The sequence below is a fragment of the Bufo bufo genome, chromosome 7 (genome assembly GCF_905171765.1).
Source record: "Bufo bufo chromosome 7, aBufBuf1.1, whole genome shotgun sequence".
Classification (NCBI taxonomy): Eukaryota; Metazoa; Chordata; class Amphibia; order Anura; family Bufonidae; genus Bufo; species Bufo bufo.
In genome coordinates this window covers 43654941-43670445 of record NC_053395.1, presented here as the reverse complement: position 1 = coordinate 43670445, position 15505 = coordinate 43654941, and the positions used below count along the sequence as shown (strand labels likewise).

Sequence of the window (15505 nt, the reverse complement as noted above, 5' to 3'; positions counted from 1 at the left end):
TTTTCTGAATATTTAAATTCTTATGAAAAATCCTTATACTTAAAGGGCTTCTTCAGGATTTACATTACTTATTCTTGAAAAATAAGGAGGCCTTTGCAATAGCAGTATGCAAAAAAAATAATAATTCCTTCCCTCCCCACAGTACACACTGATCTGAGTCCATAGATACACCTCCCTTCCAGTCTAGGCTTTCCTTGCTCCGGTCATGACACATTTGCACAGACTGTGAGGGACAAGGGTTGTGTTCACACTTGAGTGCTGCTGCTGTAGTAGATACATGTAGAGGTGCTCAGTTCATCATAAAAAAGGAGCTATTTTTTATTTTTATTTTTTACAAATATGGTATTAAAAAGCCCTCTTATATCATTAAAAGAAGGATACATAATTATCGTACATCCTACAGTGCTCCATTATTTCCTGATTCATCTCCACTTGTCTCAAGATGTGGAATTTTCTAAATTCGGTTTCTACTGAAAATTTCAGTACGTAAGGTTTACAGAAAGAAAATGTAAGATATCATATAATCAACAAGTCAGGGAGAGCTCGACTAATTGGAGCATAATATAAATACGCAGACATAGCTAGGGTAGCACAAGCGTCCTGAAGGTAGGAGTAGTGGGGAATTGAATAATAAATGTGAAAAAATGGATTTAAAGGGGTTGTTTCAACTTATTACCTACCTGCAGGAGAGGAGATTAGTGTCTGGTCGGTGGGGGTCTGAGCACTTGCTACTTTATTACACTCTATGGGATTGCAGTTCCATAAAAATAAATGCAGCGTCACAGCGCATGCGCAACAGTTTCTCCATTAATGAAGCTGGAAGGAGAACCCCCGTTCTCATGATTGGAGGGTGTCTCAACAGTCAGACCCCCACCTGTCCTGTGGATGTGTGATAAGTTAAAATTTTAGGGCTATCCTTTAAAGGCATTGCTTCATGACAATTACCTATAGGCACTTTTAGGGTGTATGTACACTGTGCCGCTCATTGCCAGGCTGCACTGATACTTGCTATTGGAAACAATGCCAAGTACAGGTGTAGTTCAGCACTTAGCGGTAATCTGCATCTGGATCCCATGTTCGGCCACCCTTAGGGTACGTTCACATGGCGGATTTTGAAGATCAAAACCTGCTACGTATACTGTGGCAGAAATCGATGCGGCTGTTAACTTTGGATGCTGCGGACCTGCTTGCAGCTTAGCTCCATGAATGAAGCTAAACAGCAAGCGGACGCCCACCTCCAAGTGGAGCCAGGAAGGGGCATGTCCCTCCTTGGCACAGTCACGGCTTTAAACAACTTAGACTTTTCCTGCCATTCATCAGCGCAGGTCACACTATGAACAGCGCAGGCAGCGCACTGAATGCAGGCAGGCTATTATAGCTAAGTGATAAAGTACATGGAAGTTGTACTATATTGGACTGTAGTATTCAGGTTCAATTGCCGTGTTGGCACTTTTGCGATAAATAAGTGGGTTTTCGGTGGCAGTTTGAGCACTCGGTCTCTAAAATGTTCGCCATTACTGCCCTATAGCTACACCCCTGGCCATACCAGCAGATTGCTTGGAGTCAGCTCTTCGCTGGGCAGGCATCTAAAAGTATTCCTTTTAATATTCCCCATAATATAAGGTCAATGTTCAATTCTACCAATAGTTTATTAACTCTATTTCCTGCATTCATGACATCCGTTAACAGATTCAAAATGACCCTCACCGATATCCTCAGTGCTTCTGACATCGCTGCTGCCCTGAGGGACTGCCAAGGTAAAGTCACATTTTTTTCCAGATTATAATTTCTTTTTTTTGGCCTGTCGTTGAAATACTGAAAAGCAGCATTACAATTTATGATGATGTTTAAAGCACTTATGTGTTTTATTGTATAACATTAATACATAGAATGGGGTAACCTGTTATGCTATTCAACACAATAAATGGGGTCCTATGGACAGGTTTGGCCTAAGTCCCTGGAGTTTTACCGATGCATATACCATAGTTGGCCCAGAAATTAACGGAATTGGCCCATGTCATACAATGGGGGCATATCACTGGGATATGCCCTCAATGTCTGATAGATGGGGGTCCCACCTCTGCCAGCAAATTAAAGGTGAGTGAACTGCACATGTGCAGCTGCCCGCTATTCGCTTCTAGGGGACTGTCGAAAATAGCCAAGCTATGGTTCAGCTATTTCCGTCAGACCCATAGAAGTGAATGGAACAGTGGCTATTAAAAATTCCTGTTCTGTAGAGATCACTTTTTTTTAAAGTCATCTCATTATGATCACAGGTCGGATTACAATCACAGTTAACACCTCTCTATAGATAACACAATATCACACTATTACAATAGATGATTGACACAGCTTGTCTCCTCACCCTCCCTGCCGAATGACGTCTGCATGCCTAGAAATCTCTCTATCAATGAGCATCTACTGTGTATGGTGCCTACGGCCCATGTGGCTGCTGTATAGCATCTCCCTGAATGCTGTTAACACTAGCTCAGGCAAGATGGCAGCCCGCATAATCATGTTCAGAAAATAAAATCAGAAAATACATGAAAAAACATGTTAGAAAAAAAGTTAAGTAAATAAGTTTCATCTAATTTTAATTTTAAAAAATTAGTGACACGTTTCCCTTTAGAGGGAATCTGTCACCAGTGACCTCTGTATCCAGATGTTTGCATAGACACATAGCAGTTGTTCACCTGATTAAAACGCCCTTTTTACTTTTTTGATCCAAAGTTCTTTATCTTTATGATGCTTTTTCTTAAAGGGGTTCTCCCATGACTAATGTAAAAAATGACAATCAGACATCATATAGGACATGACAATCTCTTTCTAAAAAAGCTAGAACCAGCCCTGTACCTCACATGGATCCAGAGATCTCCCCATTCATTGCTCTTCTAGATTTATATCAAGCTGACAGCTCAGGGGGCGTGTCTTTTCTGCTGCAGCTCAGGGGGCGTGTCTTTTCTGCTGCAGCTCAGGGGGCGTGCCTTTTCTGCTGCAGCTCAGGGGGCGTGCCTTTTCTGCTGCAGCTAACACAGCCAAACACAACTCAGGAAGCAATTGAAGGATGAAACTGAGCATGTGCGGCCGTCTCAGTGAGCCGGACAAAGATATAAAAAAAAAGAACAAACAGCAGGTGGCGCTGTACAGATACTTTTTATTGAATAACTCAGTGGCTATGCAAAATTTTTAATTACATGCAATTACAAAAGTATTCAGATCCAGGAGCTGGTTTGAAAACTGTAGAATATTGTTTGTGGGACAACCCCTTTAGTATGCAAATTAGGCCTTTGCTCCATTGAGGGTGTCACAATTGCTGCTTTGATTGACAGGGTCAGGCAGCCTGGGAGGGGCTGGCCATAGAAAGAAGTGGGGCTCTTGTGCAACAAGAGCAGAGGTGATGCCCCCATTGCAATAAAGGCCTAATTTGCATATTAAGAAAAAGTATCATAACTCAGGAACAAAGTCTCGGATCAAAATAACAGGGTCCTGAACGGAAACTAAATGGACTCCATTGCATTCAATGGAGTCTGTTCAGCTCCTTTGGTTTCAGTTATGTGCTGAATCCGGCACTTCCATTATTTTTGTGGTTCTGCTCCAGTCCTATAATGGAGCAGAACAAGGGAAATATAAAGCGGCGATGTGAACCTAGACTTACCTGGCGTGTTGCTTTAAGGTATAATGCATTCATAGTCAAAGTAAAATGCAATTGTAAAAAATATCCCTGAAAGTATACATAGCCTTTAAGTAGAGGTACAAATCTAATGGTGTTCTTTTCTGTATTTTTAGCTCCTGACTCCTTCAATTTCAAAAAATTCTTCCAAACTTGTGGGCTGACTAAAAAGTCAGCTGCTCAAGTGAAAGACATCTTCCGAATTCTAGATAATGATCAGAGCGGGTTCATCGAAGAGGAAGAGCTCAAGTAAGCCATCAGGATGCTAATCACTACTTTGACACTAGCGTTTTGGCTTTCCGTTTGTGAGATCCGTTCAGGGCTCTCACAAGCAGTCCAAAACGGATCAGTTTTGCCCTAATGCATTCTTAATGGAAAAGGATCCGCATCAGTTTGCCTCCGTTCAGTCACCATTCCGATCTGGAGGCGGACACCAAAATGCTGAGCCAAACGGATCCGTCCTGGCACACAATGTAAGTCAACGGGGACGGATCCGTTTTCTCTGACACAATCTGGCACAATAGAAAACTGATCCGTCTCCCATTGACTTTCAATGGAGTTCATGACGGATCCGTCTTGGCTATGTTACAGATAATACAAACGGATCCGTTCACGGCGGATGCATGCGGTTGTATTATTGTAACGGATCCGTTTTTTGCAGATCCATGATGGATCCGTCCAAAACGCGAGTGTGAAAGTAGCCTTATGTGTGTCATGCTTAGGACATTATAAACCGGTACTAGTGCACCTTTGTACCAATGGCATAAACTGCACGTAGGAGATAACGAACAAGGAGTTTCTTAAAGGAATTTTTTGGACAAACTTATGATCTGTACAGACACTCTTCAAATGATATAAAGGAATGGATAAGATTCAGTAAAAGTTGCAGGGTGTCGTACACAAAATATGAAAATAAAGTTGTCTGAAGATGCAAAGTGCAGGCATTTTTGTGTTCCACGTGATATGGAAACCACAGAGTTAGGCCTCTTTCACACGGGCGTTGCAGGAAAATGTGCGGGTGCGTTGCGGGAACACCCGCGATTTTTTCGCGCGAGTGCAAAACATTGTAATGCGTTTTGCACTCGCGTGAGAAAAATCACGCATGTTTGGTACCCAAACCCGAACTTCTTCACAGAAGTTCGGGCTTGGGATCGGTGTTCTGTAGATTTTATTATTTTCCCTTATAACATGGTTATAAGGGAAAATAATAGCATTCTGAATACAGAATGCTTAGTAGGTGATCAATTGAGGGTTAAAAAAAAGGAAAAAAATTAACTCACCTTCTCCTCTTGTTCGCGTAGTTCCCGGTCTCTTCTTTACTTCTTTAATGATGAGCTGTGGGCTAAAGGACCTTTGGTGACGTCAGATCACATGCTCCAATCACATGGTATATCACCGTGGTGATGGACCATGTGATTGGAGCATGTGATCTGACGTCACCACAGGTCCTAGCCGATAGTTCATCTTTTGAGAATTAAAGAAGAGACCGGGAACTACGCGAACAAGAGAAGAAGGTGAGTTAATTTTTTTATTTTTTTTAACCCTCAATTGATCACCTACTAAGCATTCTGTATTCAGAATGCTATTATTTTCCCTTATAACCATGTTATAAGGGAAAATAATACAGTTAACAGACTGTAACCTAGCAACCATGCGTGAAAATCGCACCGCATCCGCACTTGCTTGCGGATGCTTGCGATTTTCACGCAACCCCATTCACTTCTATGGGGCCTGTGTTGCGTGAAAAACGCAGAATATAGAGCATGCTGCGATTTTCACACAACGCACAAGTGATGCGTGGAAATCACAGCTCATGTGAACAGCCCCATAGAAATGAATGGGTCGGTATTCAGTGCGGGTGCAATGCGTTCACCTCACTCATCGCATCCGCGCGGAATACTCGCCTGTGTGAAAGGGGCCTTAGAGTGGTTGGTCCTATTAAAAAAAAAAAAGTTAAATGACTGCCCCATCAAATCAAAAAAGTAGATCTATCCACAAAGTACAACCCTGCCGACTCCATAGACAATAGAGCAAACACAGAAATTGATTGGCAGTGCTCAGAAATCAACAGCCCCCAACCACACACATTGGCCATTGGATCTCCATGACCTTTTGAGGAACAACTTGGTCTCCTTTTATAATGGAGACCTGATGGCCCTTGAAGGCTAAAGGTGGCCATACACATGAGATGATTGTGGGCTAAACCCACCAATTTTAGCTGGACCATCTGACTACAAAATGTGTACAGGGGTGTCCCCACTGTGCCCTGACCGGAGATGGTGTCAGGGAAAGAAGGGTGGGATTTTTAACAAGGCTGTTCCTTTTGTTCTCAAGAGAGATAAGTCACTGTCAGAGGCTTAGCTCCCACTCCTTATGGTGGAAACATGCCCACTTACAGTAACCAACAGGAGCATGAGGAAAGCTATTCAAAGTGTATGGCCGGCTTTAGACTCCCATCAGACTTTCTTCTAGTGGTACAGATTGTCATAAGATGGTGGTGGCGCTCTAGCAGATATGACATCAAATCCTGGTAGAATTTATTTTAGATTTTGATTTTTTTAACTAAGAGGCTCAAAAGTTTTTGGGTTTTTCCCTAGGTACTTCCTTCAGCGTTTTGAACAAAGCGCAAGAGAACTGACTTCCACAGAAACTAGAGAATTTATGCTTGCTGCTGACCATGATAATGATGGAAGAATTGGAGCTGAAGGTGAGTAGTACAGTGATAGTTCAGTGTGAATCCAACATCACAGTGATGATGAAGATACATAGTGGAGACAAGCCAATGCCACATCTGCAAATTTTTCACATTGTCTAATTTGACACTATAAGGTTCTAAAGGTTCATTGACAAGGGTTGACTGAGCAGGTAATTATCTAGAACCACTTGCCTGCTCGTCCGAGGAGGTGAGAGCTGCATTTACATGCTGCAATCATCTCTCCTGTATGAGGACGAGCGATTGCTACTGCTTGTCCCCAGAGATTGTATGTTTCTGGGCAGCAGAGTGCTATGTACACAGCATGATCTGCTGCAAAAAAAACTATGATTTTGGTGTCCCCATCAATAATGCTTTCAACAGATGAAAGAACGTTTGCCTGTTCATCAGTGGCACATTTACACAGGCCAATTATAACGAATGAGCGTTTGTAGGAACGTTCGTTCCCGATAGTCGGCCCCTTAATCATCTTGTGTAAATGGACCTTTGGAATGAAAACTGGGCGATCCTCAACTCCATGGTGGAGACTCCCAGCAGATGCTCATTTCCGGCCAAAATAAGAAGACACGGTAACTAGAGATGAGCGAATTTCATATTTTTAAATTAGTTCACGCTTTATTTGGTGGTAAAAGCAAAATGGCGTCATGGATTCCGTTACCACGGACCATAACGCAAGTCTATGACGGAATGCATAAAGAAATGCCTTTAGAGGCATTCCGTTATTCATTCTGTCATAATAGAAGTCTATGGACTGCAAAAGTCCTCTCCTGCAAAACGGAAATGGGACGGATCCGTTTTTCAGCCCATAGACTTCTATTATGACGGAATAAATAACAGAATGCCTCTAAAGGCATTCCGTTATAGAATTGCGTTATGGTCCGTTGTAACGGAATCCATAATGCAATTCTGCTTCTACCACCAAACGAAGCGTGAACAAATTTCATAACATGAAATTCGCTCATCTCTAACGATAACGTTTTTTCCATTTGGCAGTACACATTGGTAATATTTACCCTCCTCTGTTGTAGTGCCTGGAGGGCAGAATTTAAAGGGATTCTCCGGGATTTGAATATTGAAGGCCCATCTTGAGGATAGGCCAATAATATGAGACTGGTGGGGCTGCCAGAAGTCAGCTGTTGGAGGAAGTCAAGGCGCTCCCGGGAGCCGTGCTTGGTATTGCAGCTCAGCCCCATTCACTTGAATGGGACTGAGATGCGCCTAGGCCATATGACCGATGAACGTCACATCACATGGAGGAGGAATACGTGCTCACGGAGTGCTGCAGCCTCTTCATACAGTGGCGGGAGTGTCAGGAGTCGGACCCTGGCTGATCTGATATTGATGACCTACCGAGGATACGTCATTAATATCAAAATCCTGGAGAACCCCTTTATTGTCATATTTAGGGATGAGCGAATCGACTTCGGATGCTTTATCCAAAGTCGATTCGCATAATACTTAGTTGTAATACTGTACAGAGCGGGGGCTCCGTGCAGTATTAGAATGTATTGGCTCCGATGAGCCGAAGTTATTACTTTGCAAAGTCTTGCTAGACTTCGTGTAATAACTTTGTGAATTATTACTGTAAAAAACCTTGATACCGAACTTGGGTTCTGTTCCAAGGTACCACTTGGAACCAAACCCGAGTTCGTTATTAAGTTTTTTTTTACAGTAATAATTAATTCACAAAGTTATTACATGAAGTCTTGCAAGACTTTGCAAAGTAATAACTTCGGCTCATCGGAGCCAATACATTCTAATACTGTACGGAGCTCCCGCTCTGTACAGTATTACAACAAAGTATTAGGCCTCTTTCACACGGGCGAGTTTTCCGCGCGGGTGCAATGCGTGAGGTGAACGCATTGCACCCGCACTGAATCCGGACCTATTCATTTCTATGGGGCTGTGCACATGAGCGGTGATTTTTTACGCATCATTTGTGCGTTCCGTGAAAATCGCAGCAAGCTCTATATTGTGCGTTTTTCACGCAACGCAGGCCCCATAGAAGTGAATGGGGCTGCGTGAAAATCGCAAGCATCCACAAGCAAGTGCAGATGCGGTGCAATTTTCACGCACGGTTGCTAGGAGACGATCGGGATGGGGACCCGATATTTATTATTTTCCCTTATAACATGGTTATAAGGGAAAATAATAGCATACTTAATACAGAATGCTTAGTAAAATAGGGATGGAGGGGTTAAAAAAAAATTATAATAATTTAACTCACCTCATCCACTTGTTCGCGCAGCCCGCCTTCTCTTCTGTCTTCTTCTTTGATGACTAGGAGGAAAAGGACCTGTGGTGACATCACTGTGCTTATCACATGGTCCATCACATGATAAATTTCCTCCTGGTCATCAAAGAAGAAGATAGAAGAGAAGCCGAGCTGCGCGAACAACTGGATGAGGTGAGTTAAATTATTATTATTATTTTTTAACCCCTCCATCCCTATTTTACTAAGCATTCTGTATTAAGAATGCTATTATTTTCCCTTATAACCATTTTATAAGGGAAAATAATAAAATCTACACAACACCTAACCCAAACCAGAACTTCTGTGAAGAAGTCCGGGTTCGGGTTTGGGTACCAAACATGCCGATTTTTCTCACGCGCGTGCAAAATGCATTAAAACGGACTGTGTAAAATATGTAACATTTATTACTGGATTGAACCATGATGAATCTTATGGAAGAAGCCCAGCCTAGAATGCTAACATATAATATTTTATAGTCACGGGGTTAGGTCACTATGGACATACCTTTTTCTTAGAAAAATAAAAATTAAGCCCCCAGTGACGAGCTGTAAATTGTGGGGCAACCTGTTAACCATATTAAGTTCTCCTGCAGCGCCACCAGAGGGAAAATTGTATATTACACAATTACCACTATAGAAAGGAACAAGGGGCTATCATTGATGGTCGGTACGTGGCACCGAGGTTCCTGGCCTCGATGAGGTAAGAGCCGTTTTTTTTTCCTGAAGTGTCATTATTGCAGATTGCAGTCTGACACTTCAGCTGTTTAGTATGGCTGTAAGGCTGATCCGGGACGGCTCTTACTGGGAGTAGCTGAAGTGCTGGGTGGGTGGCTACTCCCCACGTTCCAGGCCGGGTGTCACGGTGGGGAGTGGGGGAAACCCCCCACCGTACAATGTAAGGTATAATAGGGAAGCAGCTAGGCCAGGATGCCAGGATCAGGGAGCAGGTCACCTCCTACAGCGTCCCTAATCCTCACCCTAACTCCTCACCGTATGAGCAGACCTGGATGGTAGGACGACTCATACCCAGGATACCTTTGGCCCTGAGTCGCCCTGATAATCCCTCACATAGGAGCAGGGGAGAGACGACCTGTTCTTCCCAGACAAGGATGAACAGGAGTCTTAAATGGCCTAGCAGCAGGGAAAAGGGAAGCCAAGTGGAATGACAGATAAACACCACACCAAGGTAAACTGGAACCCATACAAACGTACTGCAATCCAAACACCAAACGGATGCAGTACATACTGACACAGAGGAACCAGCATTAAAGCAACAGCACCGAGACTTGGCTTCTGGTTCACCCCTCCGGGAAACCATGGAGCCCCCTTCCAGAGGCACAACTAATGGGGTACGACTTGCATACATGCTGTACATAAAACGCCAACTTACCAGACATGTAACAACAACAAGACGAGACCAGGGCCGTCTTTAATATTGATTGGACCCTGGGCAAAAATTTACTTGGGCCCCCTGGATCCCGCCTTCCCACACCTTAGCAGGCAATCACGCCCTCCACCACAACACACACAAAAAATACACACACCTCATGGAGTACAGTGAATTACTGTAAATACTTCCAGTTCTGACGACTCCAGCGGCTCAGGATCAGTGCTCTGGGCAGCTGGGCTCAGGCTGGAAGTGGGCACCGCTCTGCAGGAAGGAGACCAGGGCTCGGATCACCCTAGCGTTACAGTGCACCCCAGGACCCCACAGTATGCAGTATAGCACCCTATAGTATACAGCAACCCATAGTATACAGCACCACACAGTATACAGTATAGCACCCCACACTATACAGTACCCCACAGTATATAGTAGAGCAGTATAGCAGCCCACAGTATACAACACCTCACAGTATACAGTAGAGCAGCATAGCACCTCACCGTATACAGCACCCCAAACTATACACTATACAGTCCCCCACACTATACAGTACAGCAGTATAGCACTCCACAGTATACAGTACAGCAGTATAACACTCCACAATATACAGCACCCACAGTATACAGTATACAGCCCCCCACAGTATACAGTACAGCAGTATAGCACTCCACAGTATACAGGCCCCCCACAGTATACAGGCCCCCACACTATACAGTAGTTTACAGTATATTTTTCTGATGTAATCTTCGCAAAAAAAGCTCCACAGTTAAGGCAAACTTCTACAGCAACACTCCTGGTAGAAAGGACCTTGATGACCTCATAGCCATGTGACCAGTAATATTGCTAGGTTACTGGTCACATGGTGATGATGTCATCTAAGGTCCTAGAGAATCACAGCTCTCACAGTACGCTGCCTGGAGTGCCGGTGTAACATTACATTACCCTACTTCGTGAGATTTCCCTACCTCCTAACTTCCGGTCGCACCGCTAATGACGTGAGGAGGCGTTCCTGAGTTTTGGTCGACGCTGAACTCTCTTCTCCATGCAAGAAAAGTAGTGTCCATTACGTGATTAGGTGGAGGTCAGTGCAAAGGAATGAATGGTAAGTATATTAATTCCTATGAAATGAGCTCCCCCTTGTGGTGGCTGCAGGCAAACAGCTTTGTAATAGAGGAGAAGCAGATTTATTAGTGTCAGTGTAATCAGTGTCATAGCTGTGAAGCGCCTGTTCCACTTTTTTCTACCATTTAAGCGGTTGAGGTGGAGAGCAATGTTTTTTTGTTACATTTTTTTTATTCAAATTGCTTCTACCTAAAAGAAAAATGTAAATTTATCAGAGAACTGCGGCATTGAGGTTTGCGTTCTGCGTTGCCTGTAGAGATTGATGAATACATGAAAAACTGGGTGTGGGTGGGGGGCGTGCATAGTAAGTTAAGCTATGGGGCTCTTTTTAACGTTTTGTAAAGTTTTGTAACGTTTATATGATTGTTATGCTATAATGTTGATTAATGATGGAAACCCCCTGTCTGCTATGCTTGTAGAGTTCCAAGAAATGGTTCATTCTTAAGTGAAATGTGGACTCCGGGCGTTCACACAGTGAAACAAGGAAGGGGCTGTAATGAGGCGCACATCACACCACATCCATATTACTCACCAGCAAAGAAGCGAAGGAGTCAGCCTGGTGGATCTAACAAAATAGGCAGTTGTTTCATGTAAAGTGTATTGAAGTCACTGAATGTACTGATGGATCAATAAAACACCTTATACACCTTATATGTCATTGTGTCACACTGCTTATTGATCTGCATAGGGAACCTGCTGTCACCACAAAATCAGTGTAAGGCCTCTTTCACACGGGCGTTGCTGAAAAATGTGCGGGTGCGTTGCGGGAACACCCGCGATTTTTCCGCGCGAGTGCAATACATTGTAATGCGTTTTGCACTCGCGTGAGAAAAATCGTGCGTGTTTGGTACCCAAACCCGAACTTCTTCACAGAAGTTCGGGCTTGGGATCGGTGTTCTGTAAATAGTATTATTTTCCCTTATAACATGGTTATAAGGGAAAATAATAGCATTCTGAATACAGAATGCTAAGTAAAACAGGGCTGGAGGGGGTTAAAAAAAATAAAAATCATTTAACTCACCTTAATCCACTTGCTCGCGATGCCGGGCATCTCCGTCTGACTCTTTTACTGTCTAGGACCTGTGGAGAGCATTAACTATAGTTTAAGGACCTGGGATGACGTCACTCTGGTCATCACATGGTACGTCACATGATCTTTTACCATGGTGAATCACCATGGTAAAAGATCATGTGACGTACCATGTGATGACCGGAGTGACGTCATCCCAGGTCCTTAAACTATAGTTAATGCTCTCCACAGGTCCTAGACAGTAAAAGAGTCAGACGGAGATGCCGGCTACGCGAGCAAGTGGATAAAGGTGAGTTAAATGACTTTTTATTTTTTTTTAACCCCTCCAGCCCTGTTTTACTATGCATTCTGTATTCAGAATGCTATTATTTTCCCTTATAACCATGTTATAAGGGAAAATAATAAGGTTCGGGTCTCCATCCCGATCGTCTCCTAGCAACCGTGCGTGAAAATCGCACCGCATCCGCACTTGCTTGCGGATGCTTGCGATTTTCACGCAACCCCATTCATTTCTATGGGGCCTGCGTTACGTGAAAAACGCACTAAGAGGAGCATGCTGCGATTTTCACGCAACGCAAAAGTGATGCGTGAAAATTACTGCTCGTGTGCACAGCCCCATAGAAATGAATGGGTCAGTATTCAGTGCGGGTGCAATGCGTTCACCTCCCGCATCGCATCCGCGCGGAATACCCGCTCGTGTGAAAGGGGCCTAAGGGTCCATTCACACGTCCGCAAATTAGTTCGTTCTGCAATATCGGAAATGGGTGCGGACCCATTCATTCTCAATGGGGCAGGAATGGATGCGGAGAGCACACTATGTGCTCTCGACATCCGCATTTCCAGAGCGCAGCCCCAAACTTCCGGGCCGCGGCTCCGCAAAAAAATAGAACATGTTTTATTCTTGTCCGCAATTGCGGACAAGAATAGGCAGTTCTATGGGGGTGCTGGCTGGGTGTATTGCAGATCCGCAATACACTACGGACGTGTGAATGGACCCTAACCTGCAGCCAGCATGTTATACAGTAGGAGGAGATAAACAGATTCATATATAGTTTTATGGGACAGAATTCAGTCTAATTTGACATTTATTCATTTAAAGGGGTTATCCAATGGCCCCATAGAAGTGAATAGAACAGTGGCCGCTAAAAATCCCTGTTCTGTAGAGATCACTTTTTTTTGCAGTCCTCTCATTATGATCACAGGTAGGATTTCAATCACAGTTAATACCTCTGTATAGATAACACAATATCACACTATTTACAATAGATGATTGACACAGCTTGTCTCCTCGCCCTCCCTGTCCAATGACGTCTACATGCCTAGAAAACTCTCCATCAATGGACTGTTTATGGTGCCTACGGCCCATGTGACTGCTGTATAGCATTTCTTTAAATGGAACCTGTCACCGGGATTTTGGGTATAGAGCTGAGGACATGGGTTGCTAGATGGCCGCTGGCACATCCGCAATACCCAGTCCCCATAGCTCTGTGTGCTTTTATTGTGTAAACATAACGATTTGATACATATGCAAATTAACCTGAGATGAGTCCTGTCCCTGAGATGAGTCCAGCATGAAGGAGCCCAGCACCGCCCCGCATCCTCCGAATCTCCTTCTTGCTCCCCGACGTCAGAAAGCTAGAGCGCCGTAATCTTGCGATGCGCGAGCTAGCGCATGCGCAGTTCCTTCCCTGAGGCTGATGCCAGCACAGGGAAGGAACACTATGAGGACACTGTGCATGCGCTAGCTCGCTCATCGCGAGATTATGGCGCTATAGCTTTCTGATGTCGGGGAGCAAGGAGGATATTCTAAGGATGCGGGGTGGTGCTGGGCTCCTTCACGCTGGACTCATCTCAGGGACAGGACTTATCTCAGGTTAATTTGCATATGTATCAAATCTGGGTTTTTACACAATAAAAGCACACAGAGCTATGGGGACTGGGTATTGCAGATGTGCTAACGGCCATCTAGCAACCCATGTCCTCAGCTCTATACACAAATTCCCGGTGACAGGTTCCCTTTAAAGAAATGCTACACAGCAGCTCATGCAAGATGGCCGCCCCCATAATCATGTTCAGAAAATAAAATCAGAAAATACATGAAAAAACATGTTAGAAAAAAGAAACAAGTTAAGTACATACGTTTCACTGTCTAATAAAAAAAAAAAAAGTAACACATTCTCTTTAACCTCTTCAGGACACATGACGTACCGGTATGTCATTTATAGTTCCGATCACCGCCGCCCGGCAGGCGGTGATCAGAACCCAGTGCCTGCTCAAATAATTGAGCAGGCACCTTGGCTAAATGCGCGAGGGGGTCCTGTGACCCCCCCGTGTCGGCGATCGCTGCAAACCGCAGGTCAATTCAGACCTGCGGTTTGCGGCTTTTACCTGTGGTTGCGGCGGTGATCGGAGGTGCCATCGGGTCCCCATGCGGCTGTAGGGGGGACCCGATGGCATGGAAGGCAGCGCGATGCCTAAGGAAGGTATCAGCGCTGCCTTCCGGTGACGAGCCTGTGAGATCCAGCCCCCTGGATCTCACAGGCCGGAAGCTGTATTAGTAATACATACAGTATTACTCATACAGCCAATGCATTCCAATACGGAAGTATTGGAATGCTTTTTAAAGGACAAAAAATAAAGTTGAAAAAAAGTTGAAAGAATTAAGTTCCCCCCCCAAAAAAATTAAATGTTTCAAGTAAAAATAAGCAAAAATGTCATTTTCCCCAAATAAAGTTAAAAAAATTGGTAGAAAATAGGGGGGAAAAAAAAGTATAAATATTAGGTATCGCCGCGTCCGTATCGACCGGCTCTATAAAAATATCACATGACCTAACCCCTCAGATGAACACCATAAAAAATTAGTAATAGCAAGCGATCAAAAAGTCACACGCACCCCAAAATAGTGCCAATAAAACCGTCATCTCATTCCGCAAAAAGCATACCCTACCTAAGATAATCGCCCAAAAACTGAAGAAATTATGGCTCTCGGACTATGGAAACACTAAAACTTTATTTTTTTGCTTCAAAAATGAAATCATTGTGTAAAACTTACATAAATAAAAAACAGTATACATATTCGGTATCACAGCGTCCGTAATAACTTGCTCTATAAAAATATCACATGACCTAACCCCTCAGGTGAATACCGTAAAAAAAAAAAAAAAACGGTGTAAAAAAAGCAATTTTGTCACCTTACATCACAAAAAAAGTAATAGCAAGCGATCAAAAAGTCACACGCACCCCAAAATAGCAGTTTACGACCACATATGGGGTGTTTCTGTAAACTACAGAATCAGGGCCATAAATATTGAGTTTTGTTTGGCTGTTAACCCT

The 15505-nt window shown here is 43.7% G+C and overlaps 1 protein-coding gene across 1 annotated transcript; it reads left to right on the top strand.

Moving 5' to 3' along the window:
* Positions 1-1696: 1696 nt before the first annotated feature.
* On the top strand, positions 1697-11587 carry LOC121008042 (parvalbumin, thymic CPV3-like). The gene is made up of 4 exons (XM_040440319.1): positions 1697-1757; positions 3787-3919; positions 6268-6377; positions 11562-11587. Exons 1-4 carry the CDS (start codon positions 1697-1699, stop codon positions 11585-11587), a joined length of 330 nt encoding a protein of 109 aa, XP_040296253.1.
* Positions 11588-15505: the final 3918 nt, after the last annotated feature.

Bases quoted from the DNA above. Each gene is read 5' to 3' on its own strand.
- LOC121008042 (XM_040440319.1), top strand. From the start codon at position 1,697: ATGACCCTCACCGATATCCTCAGTGCTTCTGACATCGCTGCTGCCCTG. The intron at 3,920-6,267 runs GTAAGCCATCAG...GTTTTTCCCTAG, and splicing joins ATCGAAGAGGAAGAGCTCAA to GTACTTCCTTCAGCGTTTTG. The intron at 6,378-11,561 runs GTGAGTAGTACA...CTATGCTTGTAG, and splicing joins TGGAAGAATTGGAGCTGAAG to AGTTCCAAGAAATGGTTCAT.